A 22,643-nucleotide genomic window follows, 5' to 3' on the forward strand; every position below is an offset into this window, starting at 1 on the left:
GATAACTACCGCCACACATCCTATCAGAATTCTCTCTCAGCCTCTCCAACCTCTTTCATAGCCTGGGAGCCATACACTGATTTCTAGACACCTCATTCACAGGTTCTGCTTTGGTGGTTTTGTACCTCACTTTATTATGTGGGAGGTATTGGCACTTAATACCTTAGGGTCTTAGCCAAAATGGAGATGGGAAGGGTCCCATTTTTACACTATCACACATGCTTAAAAGGAATGGTCAGGCAAGAGGGATGAGATATGGGAACATATGTATACGTATAGCTGATTCACTTTGTTATAAAGCAGAAACTAACACACCATTGTAAAGCAATTATACTCCAATAAAGATGTAAAAAAAAATGGTCAGAATAAAAAAGGCCACTCATAAAACAGTCAGCAAACAGTATAGTTTTTGCACATCAAGTTCTCTTGAGAATGAAGAGCTGCTTTGCCTTTCTAAAGTTTGCATGTTTATTAGCATGGTCCTCCCTGTTCTCAAGATGCCACAGGCTGGAGAGGTAAAGGTGAGGTGCTGCCCTTAAGTGGTCTTAAGGCAGAAACACCAAGGAGTGGGTGGAGTGGAAGAATGGGAAGGACTGTAAGAGCTCAGGGAGACACTTCTCAGGGCCTCCAGGCATAAACGGTGATGAGTACTGGAGGCTTGTGTCAGTAGAAGGGTCAAGAACTACTAAATATGGATTATCTTCTTTAATGTGACCCCATTTGTACCCACAGATAATGTGTGGCTTGGAAAATGTGGGTTATGTACAAAAAGTACAAAAAAGAAAATAAAAATGACCTGTAATCCACCACCCAGCGTGTGCGTGTGTGTGTAAAATTGGTATAATATTTACTTTAATGACATATCATGAATATTTCCCTTATTTATTATCTTCCAGAACATGTTTTTAATGGCAGCCTAGTATTCAATTGCATGGCTATATAATTTAATCAATCTGATTTTGGATTTTAAGGTAGTTTCTAAGTTCTTTACTATTATATGTAACCCCATAATGAATAACTTGCAGTCTAAGGGTTTGTGCATAGTTCCATTTTTTTCTTGTGATAGAGGAATAGAAGTGGAATTACTAGCTAAATACCTAAGTATCTATTTTCATATTCCTAATATGCTTTGCCACATTTTCCTTCAGAAAAATTGTGCTTATTTAGCTCCTACCGGTAGTGTATGAGGGTGTCTGATAAAAGCCATTTTATATGAAAATTTTTGGTGGGTGAAAATTATCCAGTTATTATATCCAAGTTATTACCTTGATGATCGGAATCCGGGCCAGGGCCATGCTGGGAGCGCTGAGGGTTAGAAGGCCGCCCCGGGAAGGAGTCAGTGAGAACCAGCCTCCTTAGTTGTGTCGGGGTGTGTGTTCTCGCTCCGTGCCAGGCGCTGAGGGCGACGGCAACGATGCAAGACACTACACTCGCCCACCAGGAAGCTCCCTCCGATTTCGCAAACTGCACACCAAAGCGGGCCCAAAGACAGTTCGCCCTAAGACACTGGGTCAGGACCCTTTCCACCCTCTCCCAGGCTCAAGTTCTTCCCCATCAAAGGGTGATGCAATCCCCGTCCTGTCAGCCATTCTGGGCTGTCGTGGGACTCTAACCTGAGGGAGCTTTGTGAACTTTTGAGCGTAGTGCACTCGTATAGAATTTTCACTCAAAACAAGGAGTTTGAGGGGAGGAGGGAAAGAGAGGCTGAGCGTCCCAGCGAGACCGGAGGCCGCGGGCGGAGACGCTCAGAGCGCGCCGGGACTGGGTGACTGGGAGGCGGCTCCGTGAGATACTTTTTCTCTCCCGCGGGCGCCAGGTTAGCTGCAGCAAGAGGGAGCGGTCCGCGGCCCCGCCCACTGCGCGGCCCCCTTCCAACCACAGACCCTTCCCAGTGCCGGCCCCACACCCAAGTCACCAATCCCTCCCCAGGCCGGCCCGTCCCTTGGCAAGCCTCTCCCCAGGCGGGCCCCGCCCCCGCTCCGCCCCCGCGCTTGCCCCACACCTCAGTCACCAATCCCTCCCCCGTGCCCGCCCCTCCCCCTGAGAGCCCGCCCCCGCGCCAGCCACCCCCCCACCCCACCACCGGAAGTGCCGTCGGAGCGTTCCAGCATGGAGCGCGAGCCCAGCGCCACGGCAGCCGCCCCTGCTGCGGCCGCGCTCTTCGCCTGGGTACGTGACTCCGCCTCCGGGCCGTGGCCGCTGGGACTGAGGGGCGCACAGACGCTGGGAGCCCCCGGCCTCGGCGTGGGCGGTCCTGGGGCCAGGCAGCCGAGGTCCGAGAGGCGCTCCTGGTTGGAGGATCCTGGGCTGGGGGCTGAGGAGGAGAGGGCGGGAGGGAAGGGTTTTCATGGGGTGACTTAAGGGCTTCTGGCTTGTGGGGTCCAGACCGGAGGGGCGGCGGCGCAGTGGGAAGAACCTGCCTCCAGGACAGAGCGTCTGGGTCCGCGACAGACTTCAGGCCCGGATAGCGCCGGGAGAGGCGGAGCGGAGGGCTCTGTGGAGAGAGGATCTCCCCGTCCCAGAGCCCCGTGGGGCCACCTGTGCCCTTCACCCTCCCATTGCCAGGAGGATGAAGGCCTTTCCCCAGCCCCACCCCAGCCTGGCCGGAGCAGCCTTTGGTGTGGGGCCGGCGGTGTTGGGCTGTGCACAAGGCGGAGACCCTGCACAGTTACTGATACTCGGCTGTGACTGGGTCTTGCCTGCACGGAGGGTGTGGGAGTCTGCGCTGGTGTTGGTTTGACGGGAGCACTGAGAGACAGGGTCATCTTTATGTGTCGTGGCTGGAAGAGAGGAGAGTCTGTGCACAGGAGTGTGTGGCAGGCAGCCGACCAGATGCACGGGAACAAACATAGTGTCTTGTAGTTCTTCATAGCACATGCTTGTAATGAGACGTATAACTTGTTAATGTCGGTCTCCTTGGCCAGAATGTAGGCGTCATGAGGGTGGGTGCCGTGCATGTCTTGCATGGTGCCTGGCTTGTGCCTGGCACATTGTAAGGTGCTCAGTACATATTTGTTGACTAATGGATGAATGAGTACCTGTTGTGTGCCGAGCTATGTGCTGGTCTTTTGGGAACAACAAAAGAGTGAAAGACTTCCAGCTCTCGTGTTGGGGGCGGTGGGGGGAAGAGAATAAGACCTTTACTGCTGTTACAACCAGTATGTATAGACTAATTTACAAAATGGCAATTATCGGTACCAGGCAGCATTTACTGAGTGCAAGACTGCTGCAGACCGGCAGAAGGGAGAGCGTGGTGTGGCCCGAGGTGGTCTAGCTGTGTCTTTGGGGTGGCACTGGAGCTGGGGGTGGAATTAGGGATTGAATGTGTGCCTGGGTGGGTGCTTATCCCACCCAGGCCAGGGACTGGGGTCTGTGTAGACAGAGGAAACATCTGACAGAAAAAGCCTTTCATATATGGCCTTGTCAGTACTGAAGCAAAAATACTGTTGAACCTAACTTCGTTGCTGTGCTTGGAGGCTTGCTGGTATTTTCTTCCTGCGGCATTATCTGTGTGGAGGGGTGTATTAGCTTGTAGGGCTGCCATAACAAAATACCACAGACTGGGAGGCTCCAACAATGGAAATTTATTTTCTCGCAGTTCTGGAGGGTAGAAGTCCAAGATCAAGGTGTCAGCAGGTTTAGTTTCATCTGGGGCCTCTTTGGCTTATAGATGGCCTCCTTCTTGCTGTGTCCTCATGTGGCTTTTTCTGTGGGTGGGAGCATTCATGTGTTTCTTCTTATAAGGATACCAGTCATATTGGATTAGGGTCCCATCCTTATGACCTCATGGAAGCTTAACTACCTTTTTAAAGGCCGTATCTCTGAAAACAGTCACAGTCTGAGGTACTGGACATTAGGGTTTCAACAAATGAATTTCAGCGGAACACAATTCAGTTCATAACAAGGGGATTTACCTTTTTGGATGGGTGTGTGTGTGTGTGTGTGTGTGTGTGTGTGTGTGTGTGTGATGTCTGGAGTGTTTGTAAGGAAGGCAAATACAGCTGTAATAGATTGTATTAAAATTTCCTTTTGTTTTGCTTTATCTTGGATTTAGGGCCTCTTGCTACATTACAAAAATTTGGTGCCATTGTTTGAATCTCATAATGCTGGCTCAGCAACCTGTAGCCCTGGTAATGGGGCAGCCATGGAGATCTCATGGCTAACAGAGAAATCCTCTGCACATGCTTTCCACTTCACACCGTGCAAGTCTTTCATTTGCTCTTTCCTGAAGGACTCATAGGGTCTTACATTAATTCACTGTAAAATATATGCACACCTTCTTTGGGCCAGCACCATTTCAGATGTGGGGGAAATAGCAGTGAACAGAACAAAGCTCCTGCCATCATGGAGTTACTTAACTCTCTGAGCCTTAGTTTCTTCATCTATGAAATGAATGATAATGCCCCCCACCCTGTGAGAATTAAAGGGGAATGCCCAGCACACAGAGAAGCACTCAGTAGTTGGTTGCTAATATTGCCCTGAGGGCCTCTGGGACCTGTGTCCCTGCATGGCTCCCTCGTCCAGCATGGAGTCCTTGCAGCCCAGATGGCTGTGGAATAGACCACAAGGGGCAGGAGTTTGTATATATGTATGCATTTTTTGGTAGTTATTTTAAATCACTTTTTTTCATTCAGGTGTCTTCAAAAACAAACACATTTAAAAAATTTTACTACTCAAGAACCAACCAGCAGTCGGTGGTTGGAGAAATTATAAGGATTTCCAGAATCTTAATAAGATTTTCCCTGCAGGTCCATAATCCCTTATCTTCAATTTTGAATACAAAAAGCTCTGTAAACCCAGAACTGACCTGACATGAGGCTGTTTATAGTCTTTGCCCACTAACTATTTGTACTGTTTACTGCAGAAATAATACTGTTTTACTTATGGGGTGCTGCTCCCGGACCTTGCAGCAGTGTATATGATTTATATACTGTATTACTTTTCTAAAGTCTATAAAATTCTGAGTCTGAAGTACATCTGGCTGCAAGGGTTCCAGATTAGGGATTCTGGACCTTTATCATATAATAACGACAACAGACATATCGCCCATCAAGGGGAAATCTGTTTCCTTAGAGGAATCTCACCACGTGAATCTTACAGTAACAAAACATTGTACTTGGAAAGGCCCTTAGAGATCGTTGCCAACCTCTTTCACCTGTTTCAAATGAAATAACAATGGTGTGCCTTGCTTGAGGGCAAATCCTCAGCTAACTTTGATTCCAGAAAGTCCTTGCCAGTTTTCCCAGTTAGGGTGTGGGGAGAAGGGACAAGAACTAGTCCTAGCGTATTTCCCACCCACTTCGTTCCTATTTTTCTTGATTATTTCTTTCCGTAGCTTCCCTAGATAACTACCGTTTATCAGAAGGAACTCCTATGCTGTCCCCTAAAGGCAACACATGTAGGCTGGGGCATTGGAAGGGGAAGGTGAAGAGTATCACTGGATGAGTTGTGGATGCTGAGAGCTCCTCTCACATGGAAATCGTGGTGTTGTGGGGATGGGGCCACTGTCCAAGTGTGGGTTGCGTATAACAACTTCTTTAAGAATGAGTCTATGAAATCTCATCTGTTACAAGCTCTGAGAGGAGCGTGAGGGTGAGAAAGATAGGGACAGGTAAATTCAAATTGACAGTTGGGGTTCCCATAGTTTTTCGTCCTTGGCTTATTTTATCCCTAGGGTGCAAATAGCTATGGGCAACTTGGCCTTGGCCACAAGGAAGATGTGCTTTTGCCCCAGCAGCTGAGCGACTTCTGTAATCCTGGATGTGTCAAGAGGATCACGGGAGGAGGGGGTCACTCTGCTGTTGTCACAGGTAACTTCCTTCAAGAATATATTTTCTCTTATTTTCTTATTTAGACATTCTCCCCTAGGGTGTTATATTACTATCTTTCAACCTTTTGTATTTTGCAGAGGACAACTTTTTTTGTGAAGGAATCACGTTACCATCAGAGAATGGCAGATTGTCAGAGCTGAAAGGATTTCAGAGATCAAGGCCACCCCTCTTTTCCCCTCGCCCGCTCTCCAAATGAGCCTCAGAGAGGAAAATTGCTTAAGGTTACAAGACAAGTAGTGGCCGAGTTGCAACATATATTACATTTTGTACCATAGATTGATATTTAACTTTCATATATGAGTTAGAAGTCTTGGCAGTTAAGTTGAATATTCCTTGAGAGCAAGAATTTTATATTTTCCATAATCTTCCCTCAGAGTACCTAGGATAGTACTTAATAAGTACTACAAGCGCTATAATATTGCAAAGGAGGGCATATTGCATCCTGGTTAAGAACATGAACTCTGGAATCAAACCGTGTGGGTTTAAATCCTGGTTCTCTTAATTGTTAACTGTGTGGCCTTGGGCAGATTACTTAATTTCTCTGTGCCACTGTTGCCTCTGTTACATGGTGATAATAATGATGAGAAACAATGAGTTAACAGGGCTGTATTATGACTTTCATGAGTCCTTGACACTTTTGCCTTTGTGGATACCTCCTTCCATAAAGAAATATTTAAAATTATGTTTACAGCTGCACTGACATAAAGATTAATATAATCCAGGCTAGATTTACATATTTTTTTATTAAAAAATTAGATTAAAACATTTTTGTGGGCTTCTACAAGTATGGTGGGCCCCAGGCACTGTGCCTAAAGGATAAGTCAGCCCCACGCCTGAGGCCCTCAGAAGAGTACTTGGCACATTCTGCATCCTGAATAAACGTTGGCTTTTATTGTTACGGCAGATGCCCAATTTGGTAATTGATTGGCCACTGCTGTAGGACTTGGAGTTTCCATTTAGATGTTAGATTGGAGCCCCTTGGACTTGTGCCATTTGGTCCAGAACACATTAACATGCATGGCTTATTAACTTGGGTGGGAAAAAAGTTAGTTGGGTCCATGACTCCAAATAATTAATGAAATCCTTTTGCTCATCTTAGCAGTTGTAATTTCCCCTGTTCACACTACCACTAAAACCTTTATATTTTGCAGATGAAGGAAGCCTTTTTGTCTGTGGCCTGAACAAAGATGGGCAACTGGGGCTTGGTCACACCGAGGATGCCCTGTACTTTACCCCCTGCAAATCCCTCCTTGGATGTCCCATCCAACAGGTGGCCTGTGGCTGGGATTTTACCATTATACTTACAGGTGAGTGTACTCCTAGGTAAATCTTTATCACCACAAAGGCTTTGGGTGAGAAGAGCATGATATTGGGCCCTGATTAAATGAAATCCTCATTGTATTTAAAAACACACACAAGTGTTCTCTCTGGTTGTCAAGGAAAGTTGCAGGGTGCATTTTGCAAGGAGGGTTTTAACAGTAAAGGAGATAGGGCTGGAAAATCTGGACTGTAATTATTAGAATCTAAACAACAGCTCTCATTTATGAAGTACTTAGTGTGGGCCTGTGTCAGAGTTGTAGGGAGTCAGTAGGTAACACTCTGTTTCTTGCTCACATTTGGGATCAATTGTGAGACAATCACAGAGCAGTCAGACAGGTAGAGATCAAATTATCAGCTTTTTACTGATACAGGCTAAATTGGAGGGCAAGGTTAATTGTCAAGCCAAGAGGTTCTGCTAATACTCCTCTGATCCAAACCCACTCCCCAAACTCTAGGCCTCCCCCGTAGGGGAAGCCTTTACTATGTGTCAGCCCAGAGTGCCTGAGAGGAAGGTGCCAAAGCCATACTGTCCTGTTCCTTCTCCCAAATTCACCAACTGGCTAGGTTACCCATCCTCCCCTAGAAAGCAGTGAGAATGGGGAAGGGCAGGGAGAAAGGCCTGGAGTATATTAAAATTATGGAAATTCCATCTCATGGAAATATGAAAAGTGGGAGATAAGTATCCTCCATCCCAACACTAGGCACATGGCTAAGCATTCTCCACAGCTCACTTGTCATTAATTAGGTGGTGTAGTGGATAGCCTGTGTAAAACGCTTAGCCCAGCGCCCACTGTTTTTGTTCCTAGGGGGATAGAGCAGGGCGTATGGACTGAATGTGCTGGAGCCCAGGGCCCCACTCACTCCTCTCATTCCTTTTGCTCTTCTCATCCTTCAGCATTTACCCATTTGTCACAGATGTCTTACTTCTTAGATTTGCAATTCAGGTATTTCTATTTTGCAGAAAATGGTCAAGTTCTATCATGTGGATCCAATTCCTTTGGCCAATTAGGAATTCCTCATGGGCCTCGAAGATGTGTGGTCCCCCAGGCCATTGAGGTAAGGACAGCCCCTAATATTGAGCTTGCCTGTGTACTGTGAAAGTGTCTCCAGGTATCACAGTTATCCCTCCCTGGACTAAAAGACTGGCTGGGTTCCTGAAAACCCATGGGGTAGTTAGAATTTAAGTTGAAAAACTCAGGTTCTCCTGGGAAAAATTAGGTTGGAGGCATGGATATTGTGAGTGAAAAGCCTCTGTTAGCTCTCATACATGTTATACTTTTTTGTGAAATAAAGCAATAAAAGTAATATATCTTATAATGACATTAATGACATTTTACAGTTCTAAAAGTCGTCATAGTGGAAACTGTGTTAGAAACAGGTCCAGTGGGAATTGACTCGCCTAAAGACACTAAGTGAGGCAGATGGCATAGGCCCGCACTGTCCAGTGGGAATGTCATGTGAGCCACATATGTAACTTAAAAGTGTCTAGCAGTGCCATTTAAAAAAGTAAAAAGAAAAAAAGGTGAAATTAATTTTTAAAATAACAGCTTTATTGAGATATAAGTCGTATACCATAAAATTTACCCTTTGAAAATGTATGTTTCAGTGGTTTTTAGTATACTCACAGAGATGTGCAGCTACCACCATCATCTAATTTTAGACCATTTTCATTATCACAAAAGAAACTGCGTACCCAATAGCAGTTAACTCCCATTTTCCCCTCCCACCAGCCCCTGATGTCTGCTAATCTGTATCTGTGGATTTGCCTATTCTGGGCATTTCACATAAATGGAATCATACAATATGTAGCCTTTTGTGGATGGCTTCTTTTACTTCACATGATGTTTTTAAGTTTCACCCAAGTCATGGTATGACATGGTAAAATTAATTTTAACAACTTTTAAACTACTATAATGTGGCCAAACTATTATTATTTCATTTTATATGTCACCAGTATAAAACTTTATTAATGAGATATTTTATATTCTTTCATTTATATGTAGACTTTTTCTGGTATACATGTTTTACTTAGAGTATATCTCAATTCAGTCTAGTCACATTTCAAGTGTTCAACAGCCATGTGTAGTTAGAGGCTACCATATTGGCCAGCACAAATGTAAGATAGGACTCCTGGTTTTAGTTCAGAGCTCTTTTCACTGCATCATACTTAAAATGTACACATTTTTGTGAAGATTATATTGTAAGCAAACTTTTAGAGGAATTATGCTGGAATCTAAAATGAGTTTCACCGCCTAAGCTGCTCCACTCATATCTAATTTCCTTAAACAGTGACTAAGAGTGGGAGATCTGTTTTCACTGGAGAGAGCTTAGGTCTGCTCCTATCACTTTGCTGAATTCTAATTGCTGGTATTGTGGGGTATTATTTGGGGTCATGGTTTGGGCTGTTCTAACAAAAATATTATAGACTGGGTGGCTTAAACAGCAAACATTTAATTTCACAGCTCCAGAGGGTGGGAAGTCCAAAAGGCACTGGCATTTTTGATATTTGGTGAGGGCTCACTTTCTGGTTCATAGACAGCCATCTTTTTTCTGTGTCCTTACACGCCACCAGAAGGGGAAAGGCGCTCTCTGGGGTCTCTTTTATAAGGGCATTAATCCCATTCATAAGGGCTCCGCTCTCATGACCTACTCACCTTCCAAAGGACCCACCTCCAAATACTATTATGTGTTGGGGATTAGATCTCAACATGAATTTCCTAAGAACACAGACACTGAGTCTGTAGCACATGGTATGCGTGGAAGTCTAGACTCTGTAGTCCCTGTTGTAAGAAGTGCTACAGCTTATAGTTGCAAATAGGTAGCTTTTTAAGAACCTATGTATAAGTTATAATTAATTTAGCTTAAGTCACATGGTTAAAGAAGACAGGGAGGAGCAATGGTTAAATATGTTGGATGACAGAATCAGAAGGTAAAAACATTTTGACACACTGTATCTTATAGAACAATGGGAGGAATGTGCCAAAGTGAAGTATAAGAGAAATTCATTCATTTATTTAATAGTAACTATTGTGTGTAGGTGCTGTATTTAGGCAGGGGGGACAAGGGTGAGTAAGACCCAATCCTAGCATTCGAGGGCCTGTAGTTTAGTAGTACATGTTAGATCCAGAAATACCTAGATGCATTACCATGTTAGAACTATGACAGATGCATGTATAGCCTCGAAAGGGAGTACTGAACTCTTTTTAGGGGAAGGTGGGGTGAGAACAGACTTACGCTGAATCTTGAAAGTTGAGTAGAAATTTCCCTGGCTTGGGATAGAAGGACGTGCAGAGTAGGTACAAAAGAAGCACATTACAAACAGAAGGAACTTTGTGAACTAGGGTATAGAGCATAAAACAGGAGGGCTTGGGATACTGCAAGCAGTTTAGTGTGATTGGAATATAAGGAAGTGGTAGAAGTGCCAGTAGGGATCGGGCAGGCAGGGAGGTAGTGTCTGATAAATGGTAAGAACAGTGAGTTAGAGAGGGGCCACATGGGATAGTGTGGGGGGTGGACTGAAGGAAGATTACTCAGAAAACTCTTGCTAATAATCCAGATGAGAGATGATCCTTCCCCAAACGAAAGCAGCAGTAGTGGGGATGGAGAAGAAGGAATTGAGGTAAGTTGGTTTGAAGAGAGTGACTCCGCATATAAAGCCCTTCAGTTAGCTTTGAAAAGGAAAAAAAAAAAGTAAAAGAAAAAAAATTTAAGGGTGGTATATTCAAATTGTATGAGCAGTAAGATTTGATCTTCCACAAAGCTAATGTGATTGTGGGCTGAATTGATAGAAATATAGTCTCCAGAAGAAGGGAGGCCAGAGCTCTGTCCTTCTTTGTGCTGGTCACACTGCATCTAGGATGTTGTGTCCTGGTGTGGGTTTGGTTCTTAGGCCCTGGGCACTGAGGTGAATAAGACTCAGACCCTGCCCTTGAGGACTCTAAAGTTTAGAAGGACACTGTGGATCTGTAAATAAGCAAATATGGTAAGGTCCCATAGGGGCTGTGATTGGTGCATATACAGTCCCTTAAGAGAGAGAGACTGAGTAACCAGAGCATAGAGGAGAGAAACCAAGGGGGGGAGGGAATTTGAAACTAGGTGATGGCTGATGGAATTGGGGATTTTTTCCTAAAGAAGAGATGTGTATTAGTTATCTATAGCTGTGTAATAAGTTACCCCAAAATTCAGCAGCTTAAAGCAACAAGCATTTATTATCTCACAGTTTTGGAGGGTCAGGAATCTGGGAACAGCTTAGCTGGTCTCATGACTTTGCAGTCGAGATGTCAGCCAGGCTGCATGAGGTCTGCTGGAGGCTCAACTGGGCTGGTTCCGCTTCCACGCTCTCTCATGGACAGGAGGCTTTAGTTCCTTGCCATATGGGCCTCTCTATAAGACTGTTTAGACATGGTGTCTGACTTCCCGGAAGAGTGATGAGGAGAGAGAGAGAGAGAGAGGGAGAGGGAGGGAGGGAGGGAGGGAGGGAGGGAGGGAGGGAAGGAGGGAGGGAGGCTGGTCAAACAAGAAGCCTCAATGCCTTTCATCCGCTAGTCTCAGAGCCACTTATCACTTTCTTATCCTATTCATTAGAAGCAAGTCACTAAGTCCAGCCCACAGTGAAAGGGAGGGGAATTAAGCTGCACATCTTGAAGGGTGGAGTCTTAAAGAATTTGGGAACCACAAGGTGTCTTAGGACATGACAACTGTCTTCAAATGTTTGGGAAGCCTTGTCAGAAGCAGTAGGCAGATAGGTTTGGTTCCACCTAAGGAGACAGATGGAACCGTGCAAAGATGAGCAGGCATCTGGGGAGGTGGTGAGCCCATGTCACTGGAAGTAGGTATTTGACAGGGGTTGTATGACCACTTGGTGGGGTGTTGTAGACAGGTTTCTAGCATTGAATGGGGATTAGACTAGATCAGAGGTCAGCACACTAGAACCCTTGGTAAATAAAGTTTTATTGGAACACAGCCATGCCCATTCATATATTTATTGTGTATGTTGCTTTTATGTTACAATGGCAGAGTTGAGTAGTGTGACAGAAACCATGTGGCCTGCAAAATCTAAAATATTTACTATTAGGCCCTTTACAGAAAATGTTTGTTAACCCCTGGACTGGATGACCTTGCAGGTGCCTCCTAGCCCTGAGTGGCATTGTAGTATGGTATTTCAAAAAGATTTTGCCTTTTAGGGATACATACAGAGGCATTTATGAGTGGAAATGTTGGGAATTGGGAGCTCCAAACCAATCAGACACATAATGAGGATCATGCTGTGTTGTGTTTGGGCATAAATTACATAAAATTTTGTAGATGGATAATTCTGAGATTGCCGTCCTTTTCTTTGTTTTGACAGCCCCTGAGAGAGAAGGTTGTTAGTATTGCTGCTGGACTCAGGCATGCTTTAGCTGCAACAGGTGATCATTTTGCTTTTATTTTCTTGATAAGCATGTAATAAGGAGACACGGAGATTTGGAAGAAATAAACTTTAACGAGTAATTCAGAGTGTCCTGCTGTGCTGCAGTCTGATTAAAAGGAGGGGACATAAGGCAGAAGTCATGTGGGAAAGCCTTTAGCAGGTAGGGAGGAAGGAAATGAAGTTGTCTAGCTCTTTGTTATGTTCTTAGGCATGGTGCTAGGTTCTCTTGATTTAGTTAGTACCTCATTTAATCCTCATAGGCACGCAGTGATGTGAGTTAAAAATTTTTTGTATTGAGGTATAGTTGATTTACTATATATATATATATATATATATTTATTTATTTTTTTTTTTTTTGCGGTACGCGGGCCTCTCACTGTTGTGGCCTCTCCCGTTGCGGAGCACAGGCTCCGGACGCACAGGCTCAGCGGCCATGGCTCACGGGCCCAGCTGCTCCGCGGCATGTGGGATCTTCCCGGACCGGGGCACGAACCCGTGTCCCCTGCATCGGCAGGCGGACTCTCAACCACTGCGCCACCAGGGAAGCCCAATTTACAATATTATGTTCAGTTTTAGGTGTACAACATAGTGATTCACAGTTTTTAAAGATTATACTCCATTTATAGTTGTTAGAAAATATTGGCCATATTTCCTGTATAATATATTCTTATGGCTTATTTATTTTATACATGGTAGTTTGTACCTCTTACATATGAAGAAACTGAGGTCCAGAGAGGCTAAAGTGTTTGTCTACAGTTACACAGGGAGTTAGGAAATAAAAGGTGAGCTGGGATCAGAGTCTAGGACGGGCTGGATTCCAAGACCTACATTCTTTGCCATGAACTGCATTACTTTTCTAGTGGATGTAAATGTTTATTAATTTGAATGCTTCAAGTGAGCTTGTCTCCTGTACTGTGAGAGGGTGATGCACATAGGGCTGACAGCGTGTGTGAGGTTGAGGGTGGAAAGTGGAGGAGGCAGTGACCCTTTTTTCTCTCTTGCTCATTTTTCTGCTTTCCGTTCCCACTTCTTTGGGCTGAAGGACAGCCCAAACTGGCTATGGCAGCCGAGGCTCAAGCGTTGGTGAGTCCAGTTGTGGAATGGGGAGAAGAGTGGAGGCGAGGAAGAATTCGGTGCATCATGGTGCTGGTGGTCACTTGGGGCTTAGTGTGATTATACTTTTGGAAAAACTAAGCTTTTTATTTTAAGGTAATTGTAGATTCACATGCGGTTGTAAGAAATGAAACAGATCACACTCACTCTTTGCCCAGTTTCTCTCAGTGGTAACATCTTGTGAAAGTATAGTGTAATAGCACAACCAGGATGTCTTGACACAGTCAAGATACAGAACAGTTCCATCACAAGGATCCCTCTTATGGCTCTTTTGTAGCCGCACCCACTTCCTACCTACTCTCACCACTTAGCTCTTTCGTTCTCCCACAGTAATGTTGTCATTTTAAGAATGTTATATAAATGGTATCATACAGTATTTAGCCTTTTGGGGTTGGCTTTTTTGCTCAGCATGAGTCCCTGGAGATTCATCCAAGTTGGGAGTATGAATAATTTGTTCCTTTTTATTACTAATATTCCATGGTATAGAGGTACCACTGTATTAGTTTGCTGGGGCTGCCGTAACAAAATGCCACAGAGTGGGTGGCTTAAACAACAGGAATTTATTTTCTCACAGTTCAGGAGGCTAGAAGTCCAAGACCAAGATACCATGAGGGTTGGCTTCTCTTCCTGGCTTGTAGATGCTGTCTTCTTGCTGTCTCTTCACACGGTTCTTCCTCTATGCACGCATGGAAAGAGAGAGAGATCTCCAGTGTCTCTTCCTCTTTTTAAAAGGACACCAGTTCTGTCAGATTAAGGCCTCACTATTATGACCCATTTAACTTTTATCACCTCCTATAGGCCCTATCTCCAAATACAGTTACACTGGAGTTTAGGACTTCAATATATGAATTTACGGGGAACACAATTCAGTCTATAACAACCACGGTTTGTTTAACCAGTCACCCATTGAAGGACATTTGGTTGTTTCTGGCTTTTAGCTATTAGGAATAGAGCTATAATCATTTGTGGACAAGCTTTCCTGTGAACATAAGTTTTCACTTCTCTGGGATAAATGACCAGGAGTGTGATTACTGAGTTGTATGGTAGTGATTATGCTTTTATAAGCAGCTTCTTCTCTTAGAAATTAGAAGGACCAAAGAATTGCCTGTCATTGGTTTCCTTGCCCCTTTCCTACCAACATTTTGTGATTGCTAGTCTTATGTGTACACTTTTGTCCAGTTAACAAAGCAGCACAGTTCCCATTATGTGTTTAATTTAATTGTAAGTCCTCCCCTCCCCCACTTAATCTGTAACTATTTCTGCCCACATCTCTAAAAGATAAGGAATTTTTCTGAAAACATTACCCAAAAATACCATCATCATACCTACAAAAAATTATCAGTAATTCTGTAATTTCATCAAGCATCTAGTCAGTATTTAAATTGCCCTGATTATCTCAAAAATATTTTTTTTATGGTTTGTTTGAATCAGGATCCAAATTAGGTTTATCATTGCAATTGGTTGATATGTATCTCAAGTCTCTTTCTCTCTTTTTTAAAGTTTATTTATTCCTTTTAGTTTTTTACTGTGATAAAATACACATAAAATTTATCATCTTACCCATTTTTAAATGTACAGTTGAGTGGGATTAAGTACATTCACATTATTGTGCAACTATTACGAAAATCTGTCTCCAGAACTTTTCTCATCTTGCAAAACTGAAACTCTATACCCATTAAACAATAACTCCCCATTCCCCCTTCTCCCAGTCCCTGGCAACCACCATTCTACTGTCTATTTCCATGATTTTGGCCACTCATACAGGTACCTCATATAAGTGGAATCATACAGTCTTTGTCTTTTTGTGGCTTATTTCACTCAACATAATATCCTCAAGGTCTATTCATGTTGTAGCAAATGTCAGAATTTCCTTCCTTTTTAAGACAATGATATTCCACTGTATGTGTATACCACATTTTGCTTATCCATTCTTCTATTGATAGACACTTGGGTTGTGACCACATTTTAGCTATTGTGAATAATACTGTTATGAACATGGGTATACAAATATCACTTTGAGATCTTGCTTTCAGTTCTTTAGGATGTGTACCCAGAAGTAGGACTGCTGGATCATATAGTAATTCTATTTTTAATTTTGGGGGGAATTGCCATACTGTTTTCCATAGTGGCTATACCATTTTACATTCCCACCAGTAGTCACAAGGTTTCAGATTTCTTCACATCCTTGCCAACCCATGTTATTTTCTTCTTCTTTTTTTTAATAGTAGTCATCCTAATGAGCGTAAAGTGGCATCTCATTGTAGTTTTGATTTATATTTCCCTAATGACTAGTGATGTTGAGCATCTTTTTATGTGCTTATTGGCCATTTGTATATTTTCTTTGGAGAAAAGTCTTTTCAAATCCTTTGCTCATTTTTGAATTGTTGTTGTTGTTGTTGAGTTTTAGGAGGTCACTGTATATTTTAAATATTAATCCTTTATCAGGCATCTCCAGTCTCTTTTAATCTTTATGTACCTTTTCTCTCTTTTTATCCTCTTGCAATTTATTTGTTGAAGAGATGGTAAGTTTTGTTTTATTTCAATACTGTGTTTTGCTCACATTGTGCTCAATCATCATCACTTATATTTCACAAAGCATGCTTGTCTGTTTACAGCCTAAAGGACCATTGGGTATAGGATACTTCTGGAGGAGCAGTACCTTAATGTTGCTGTTGGATAGTGAATCCTAGTTACACACATCTGACTGTAGACAAAATATACAATATTTCATCTATGCATTTGTATGAGGTTCAGAACATGGGTACATGGATTAGAGTCAGTGAATATGGAAATAAAAGGCCATTCCACTGAAGTAGTGGCTATTAAGAAGCTATCTTGCAGTCGTAAATATGTATTTATTTGATGATTAGGAATCTTTGAATTCATCTTGGTGTAGTAGAAAAGACACTACATTAGGTGTAGGAGAGTTAAGTCCTGGTGTTTTCTCTGCTACTAGCTCCCCGTATGACCTTGGACAAATCACAGCTCCTCTACAGGGCCTCAGTTTCTCATGCAGTAAATGTGAGGAATGGACGTGGTAAGTTTCAAGGTTCTTTCCTGCTCGATCTGGAGTCTCAGTTGTCCTTTCAAGTTAATCATGAAAAAAATGCCATTCCAGTAATTTGACTCTGGAGGAGTGTCCTAGAACTTTCTGGAGGGAGTTTTACTATGTTGGAATTTCCTTTGATGGTCTTAGATTGCCCCGAAGATTGGATTTGTGATTGACTTGGTGGTAATCCCTATGACCAGCCACAGGGCCTCTTGAGGCAATAAGCTTTTCCATAATATGCATGTTAACTGAGCATGAATTGGGAATCTCTCATGGCATTGAGGTTCAAAGAGCAATCTGGTCTTAATCCAGATAAAGATTTTCTTTTTTCTCTCCTGCTCCGCTGGGAAGCTAGTGGCATGGTGTTCCAGTGGGGAACTGGTTTGGCATCATCTGGACGGCGGTTGTGCCCTGGGCAGACTCTCCCACTGTTTTTGACAGCAAAGGAACCAAGCAGAGTGACAGGTAAGGTCCTTACTTCTTCTGAATCCTGTATTTATTCTTTGTTTGGAAATGGAGACACAGGCATGCAGAAAATGGGTAAATGGAGTTCTGCGTTTGCTATTTCTTGGTCTCTCTGTCTTAACTCTCTCCGTTGGTTGGTCTATTAATTTGCTGGAATTTTTGTGGGCCCAGTAAAAGTACTCCTCTTTGCTGCCAGAGTTTGGAACCCATTGAGAAGTAGATGCGAGTCAGGTGGGTGGAAATCAAAATGGTAACTCTAGAGCTGTTACAGGTTAGGTTGGAAGACATGGCTTAGGTGTTTGGAAATAACGTGTAGCAATAGTGAGCCTCCAGGTTCTGAATCCCAGATTGAATTTACCCACCAGGCACTGGAGCAGCTGTATGCATTCAGTCCTGCTAAGCTCGTGGTGCCGCTGAGACCACGGAGGAGGTGCCCTCTGCAGGCAGGCACATCCCAGAAGGAGAACCCACAAGGAATGTGCCTGCCTGCCCAGCTCCTTCTCCCGAAAGGAAAGCAGGAGCGAGCGGGGATGTGGAGAGAGGGGCTAGGAGCGTTCCCCGAGGGAAACCTCTCTTCATGGGCACACGAGGAGTAGGTAGGAAGGGTGCTGCCCACAGGACTCTTGGTCTCTAGGACTTTCTTTCTCTGTCTCTCTCCCTCTGTCTGCTCTACACTCTCTTCGTGGTCCTTTATCTCTCTGTTTGTAGCACCATGCCTCCACCTCCTCCTCCTCTTCCTCTCTTGCTCTGACTTTGTGACCCAGTTTACTGAGGGTTAGCTGTAGGAAAAACCTGTCAGGAAACCTCTGCTCTCCTCTAGCTCAGAATAAAGGAGGGATTTTTGAGGGCAGTAGGAAGTGGGGAGAGAAAAGGGAAGGGTGAGCTGCAGTGGGAGTGTCGTACAAGTTGTTGGGATCATTCTGATTCTCTTAAGTCCCTGAGGCTTTCCCCTGTTGCAGGGGGTGAGGTTAGCGCCCTGAAGCCCATGTGTTGAGTTGGGGAGGGTTCTCTTAGAGAAGGAGAAGGGGCCACTGAACACAGGACAGTCTACTTCACATTGAAAGCATTTGTAATATAAACTCATACTTCCCAAACATCTTTCCTGCCTCACAAAGGTATTCACTGCTTCCTGGGCATGCGCTGTGTTCTTATTCCTCTGTGCCTGTGGGCAGACTGTTACCTCTTCCCAGGATGCCTTTTCCTTCCTCTTCCCCTTGGGAAAATCCTGATCATTTTTCAGGTCCTTGCTCAGCTACAGCTTTCTCAGGAAAGACTCTTCCTTCTTCTCACGTCCATTGCATTTTCTTTTTTTTTTTTTTTAATAGATTTATTTATTTATGGGTCTTCGTTGCTGTGCGCAGGCTTTCTCTAGTTGCGGCGAGCAGGGGCTACTCTTCGTTGTGGTGCGCAGGCTTCTCATTGCAGTGGCCCCTCTTGTTGTGGAGCATGGGCTCTAGGCATGCGAGCTTCAGTAGTTGTGGCACGTGGGCTCAGTAGTTGTGGCTCATGGGCTCTAGAGCGCAGGCTCAGTAGTTGTGGCACACAGGCTTAGTAGCTCTGTGGCATGTGAGATCTTCCCCAGACCAGGGATCGAACCTGTGTCCCCTGCATTGGCAGGCAGATTCTTAACCACTGCGCCACCAGGGAAGTCCGCATTTTCTTTGTGTGCATGGATAGCACAACGTATTGTATTGTTATGAGCTGTTTACATGTTTTCCCAAATGCCAAAGATGATGAGCTTTTTAAGGGTAGGGATTATGTCTACTGTCTGTTTTAGCACAGGTTTTGTATCTAAAAGGAATCAAGTGTTTTTATTTGATTTGATTTAAATGACCTGGTTGGGATCTGCTTGGGGCACAGCTTGGATTCAGAGTTAACCTGGGGGAATTTTCTGATGAGATGTTAGAGAAGATATCAGCTTCCTGCCCTCAAAGTCTTTCATTTTTCATTGTCCCCTCTTCACCTCATTGCCATCTGTTTTGGAGCTGGAACCCTGGATGTCCTCTCCCGACCCGGCCACTAGGAGACCAGTGCTTCCTCTCTGGTGAAAGTGGCAGAAACATCTTCTTTGTCCCTTTGTCATTCCACAGGATACTTGAAGGCATGAGGGGCATTTTATTAAGACACTAGTAAATTGAACAGAAGTGTAAGAAGAAAGAGTTACAGAATAGGACTCCCATTTCTCTGCATGCCAGACCAGGTGACCACAGCATCGAGCAGAGTTGATTAGGGTTTACACTGTTGTTGAAGGCAGTGTGTTTACGGGTGGAAAAGTGCTGGATTTGGATATGGGAGGCAAGTTCAAATTCTAGCTCTGCCTGTGTGTTGTTAGGAGGCCTGGGCTTGTGTTTCAGTGTCTGCATGTGATAGCAGCTGAATGTATGAGATGTCATTGCTTCTAGGCCCACTCCGTGGACAGAGCTAGGAAATATACATGTACACACACGTTTATACATATGTACACCTATGTCTGTTTATCTCTAGTAGAAACTGCAAGTCTACACTGACTTCAGTTACAATGCAGTATCACATGGTCAATTCTAGCCTTTAACCTTTTCATACCTGTACCTTTCTTCTCCTTTCTGATAGTGAGAAATCTGACTCCTTTATCCTCAAAATATTTATTTATTTGTTCAACCTCCTGGATATAAGCAGTCTCCCTACCATGCCAGCCATCTTCTTGGCCAGTGCCGCTGACTCAGACCTTCCTGCACTGGCTGAGAGTTTCTCTCCAGGTGCTGTGGTCACTGCCTATGGGCCTCCTGTGCCCAATTTGTTCTGTTACAAATGTGATTTCAAAAGAATTTTTTTTTTTTTTTGTAGGCCTAGAGAATTCTCAAGCAGTATGTGTTCTTGCTGGCTCAGACCACTCAGCTTCACTGACAGGTAGGTAACATGCCATTCAGAATTCTGGGTGTTTCTGCCTCAAGTGATGCTATTGGGGTACAGAGGGAAAACCATAGACTTTGGAGTCAGAATTCTGATGCCACCACTGGTATGATCTTAGGCAAGTTGTTTTACCTTCCTGAGACCATTTCCTCTTCTATAAAGTACTTTGTGGATAGTTTTGAGAATTACATATCATAATACAGGTAAAACACTCATGTGAAACAGAGGCTCACTTCCTTTCCTCTAAGTTTGTTTTCTTAGCTGTACAATAGGGATAAAAGTATCTTCCTTTAGGGTAATTGTGATTGTCACATCATATAACCAACAGTAAACTTATGTATAATATGTTGTTATCTTATCCACCTAATCTATTTTGATGTCTAATATAACTATCTAAGCTCTCTAGCTGTCTATTTTATCTAGCTGTTTAATCTCAGACTAACCTATTTTATCTACCTATATCTTTCTTCTCCATTTATCTGTCACCGTGTCTGCTCTCTCTATTTATCTACTCTATTTTATTTAACTATACATCTCTATTTTTATTTATCTTCCATCTTAGTGTCTTCCTATCTAACCTAAGTCTCCATAATCTCTAAGTCTAGTTGTGTATATGTTTCTGTAATCTATTTTATATTTTTATGTTTTTCTCTAGTTGATCTCTCTATTCCATCTCTTTAATCTGTCTATCTAGTCTTTTTTCTCTCACACAGTGTGTATATCTCTCTGTCTTGGCCATGTATCTGTCCATCCATCCATTTGACACACCCAGCCAATATAGTATAAACTTTCTAGTGATAATGCAGCATTTTCTTGAAAGTGAAGGTTATCCATCTCTCCTAATGGTTCTTTTCAAAGCCCAGATTGCCCTGACCCCTGCTGGTAGACTGGATACTCTAGCTCCGAGAGATTTATGTTGGTAAGACCTCTCACCCAGAGTTGAATGCATTACATTTTTTAAGCAAAGGGAAATGACTTTCATACACAGTGTTTCCAGTGTTTCATGTGGAAATTAAGATGTGTACACAGTATCTGTAAATTAATGGAGGCATGCATTCTTCAACATCAAATTTGTAATGCAGTCCAACTGAGGAGCTGTTACTGTTTCCAAAGCACAAGAGCCGTAATGTGAGATTTTAAATACTTAACAGATTCTGAACTACAGATAATTTGATATTAATGAATTAAAAACAACTAACTAATGAAAGAACTAGCTGCTTTTAGCCTGTGTCTCACGTTAAGTAGATTTATAGATATGTTAAAAGAGTTGAGTTAAAATGAATGTCAGGGCTTCCCTGGTGGCTCAGTGGTTGGGAGTCCGCCTACCAGTGCAGGGAACATGGGTTCGGGCCTTGGTCCGGGAAGATCCCACATGCTGTGGAGTGGCTGAGCCCGTGCGCCACAACTGCTGAGCCTGCGCTCTGGAGCCCGTGAGCCACAGCTACTGAAGCCCGTGTGCCTGGAGCCCGTGCTTCGCGGCAGGAGAGGCCACTGCAGTGAGAAGCCCGCTCGCCACAACTAGAGAGGGCCCGCGTGTGGTGACGAAGACCCAATGCAGCCAAAAATAAATAAATAAATAAATTTATTAAAAAAAAAAAAAAAGAATGCCAGCTCTAAGGGACTCCTCTGGGCATGTGGTCCCACCTCCCCTTTTATGGGGAGGGGGGCAGAAGGCCCCAGGACAAGAAGTGACTAGTTCATCCCCCACAGTCCTCACTAGCATTGGAGGAAGGCATTCTTTTCTGAGAATAAGAACAGACTAAGAGAGGTTTCTTTTTTTTTTTTTTCGGCCATGCCATGCGGCATGTGGGATCTTCTCCGACCAGGGATCAAACCCATGCCCCCTGCGTTGGGAGCACGGAGTCTTAACCACTGGTCCACCAGGGAAGTCCTGAGAGATTTCTACTCTGTTCTAATTCATTTGAAATGGCTGGTATTTTGTAAACCTAGAGATTCTTCTAGTTGCTTGCTAACATCGATTTCTTAAAAACTCTTGTAATCAGTAAAGCTATTTTTTATTTCATATGCGGAGCATTTTTACTATGGTGTTTTTAAAACATAGATGTTGGATTTTTTATTGTGATATAATTCATATATGAAATTCACTCCTTTAAAGTGTGCAGTTTAGTGATTTTTAAAGTATATTCACAAAGCGAATTGGTTTTGGATATTGTGAAAGTGAATTAAAAAGGGTCAAGATTAATATCCGTCTTTCCTGGTCTAGTTCAAGCTGTTACACATTGGATTTTGTTCAGTGTTCTTTAGACCTTCTCTCTGGAGTTGTAGATTATGTAACTATTTGACATTGCAGCAGAATTTAGTTTTGCCTGCTGATGCAACAGTGTAACGATCCGCATTACATTACTGTGGAAGACAGTTCGTCTTTGCAAAAAAGATGGTTTAGACTTACTAAGATAAATGAAGGCTTATTACAGACGCAGGCTCATTGTCAGTGGTACCTTGGTAGCTAAGCACTCCATTTAATGGGTTGAAGCTTTGCTGAGGGGTCCTCTGCCCTCTTGTAAAGGATCCTCATACTTCATACACCCTGGTGAGGTCCAGGGAG

General features: G+C 43.5%; 1 protein-coding gene across 4 annotated transcripts in view; it reads left to right on the plus strand.

Moving 5' to 3' along the window:
* The first annotated feature begins 2,086 nt into the window (after window positions 1-2,086).
* SERGEF (secretion regulating guanine nucleotide exchange factor) overlaps window positions 2,087-22,643 on the plus strand; it is a 226,381-nt gene continuing 205,824 nt past the window's right edge. The window contains exons 1-8 of one of the 4 annotated variants that reach the window (XM_089915079.1): window positions 2,087-2,169; window positions 5,675-5,810; window positions 6,983-7,138; window positions 8,113-8,207; window positions 12,499-12,559; window positions 16,631-16,711; window positions 17,075-17,188; window positions 20,012-20,074. In XM_089915079.1, coding sequence (XP_089771205.1) covers window positions 2,110-2,169; window positions 5,675-5,810; window positions 6,983-7,138; window positions 8,113-8,207; window positions 12,499-12,559; window positions 16,631-16,711; window positions 17,075-17,188; window positions 20,012-20,074 — 766 coding nt within the window. In that variant the 5' untranslated portion in view covers window positions 2,087-2,109. The remainder of the gene's footprint in view (window positions 2,170-5,674; window positions 5,811-6,982; window positions 7,139-8,112; window positions 8,208-12,498; window positions 12,560-16,630; window positions 16,712-17,074; window positions 17,189-20,011; window positions 20,075-22,643) is intronic. The other 3 variants (XM_089915080.1, XM_022555699.3, XM_089915081.1) reach the window with 3 other exon arrangements.

This window comes from Delphinapterus leucas, chromosome 7, assembly GCF_059928025.1.
Source record: "Delphinapterus leucas isolate spDelLeu-1000000601 "Yukka" chromosome 7, BTC_Dleu_Yukka2, whole genome shotgun sequence".
Taxonomy (NCBI): Eukaryota; Metazoa; Chordata; class Mammalia; order Artiodactyla; family Monodontidae; genus Delphinapterus; species Delphinapterus leucas.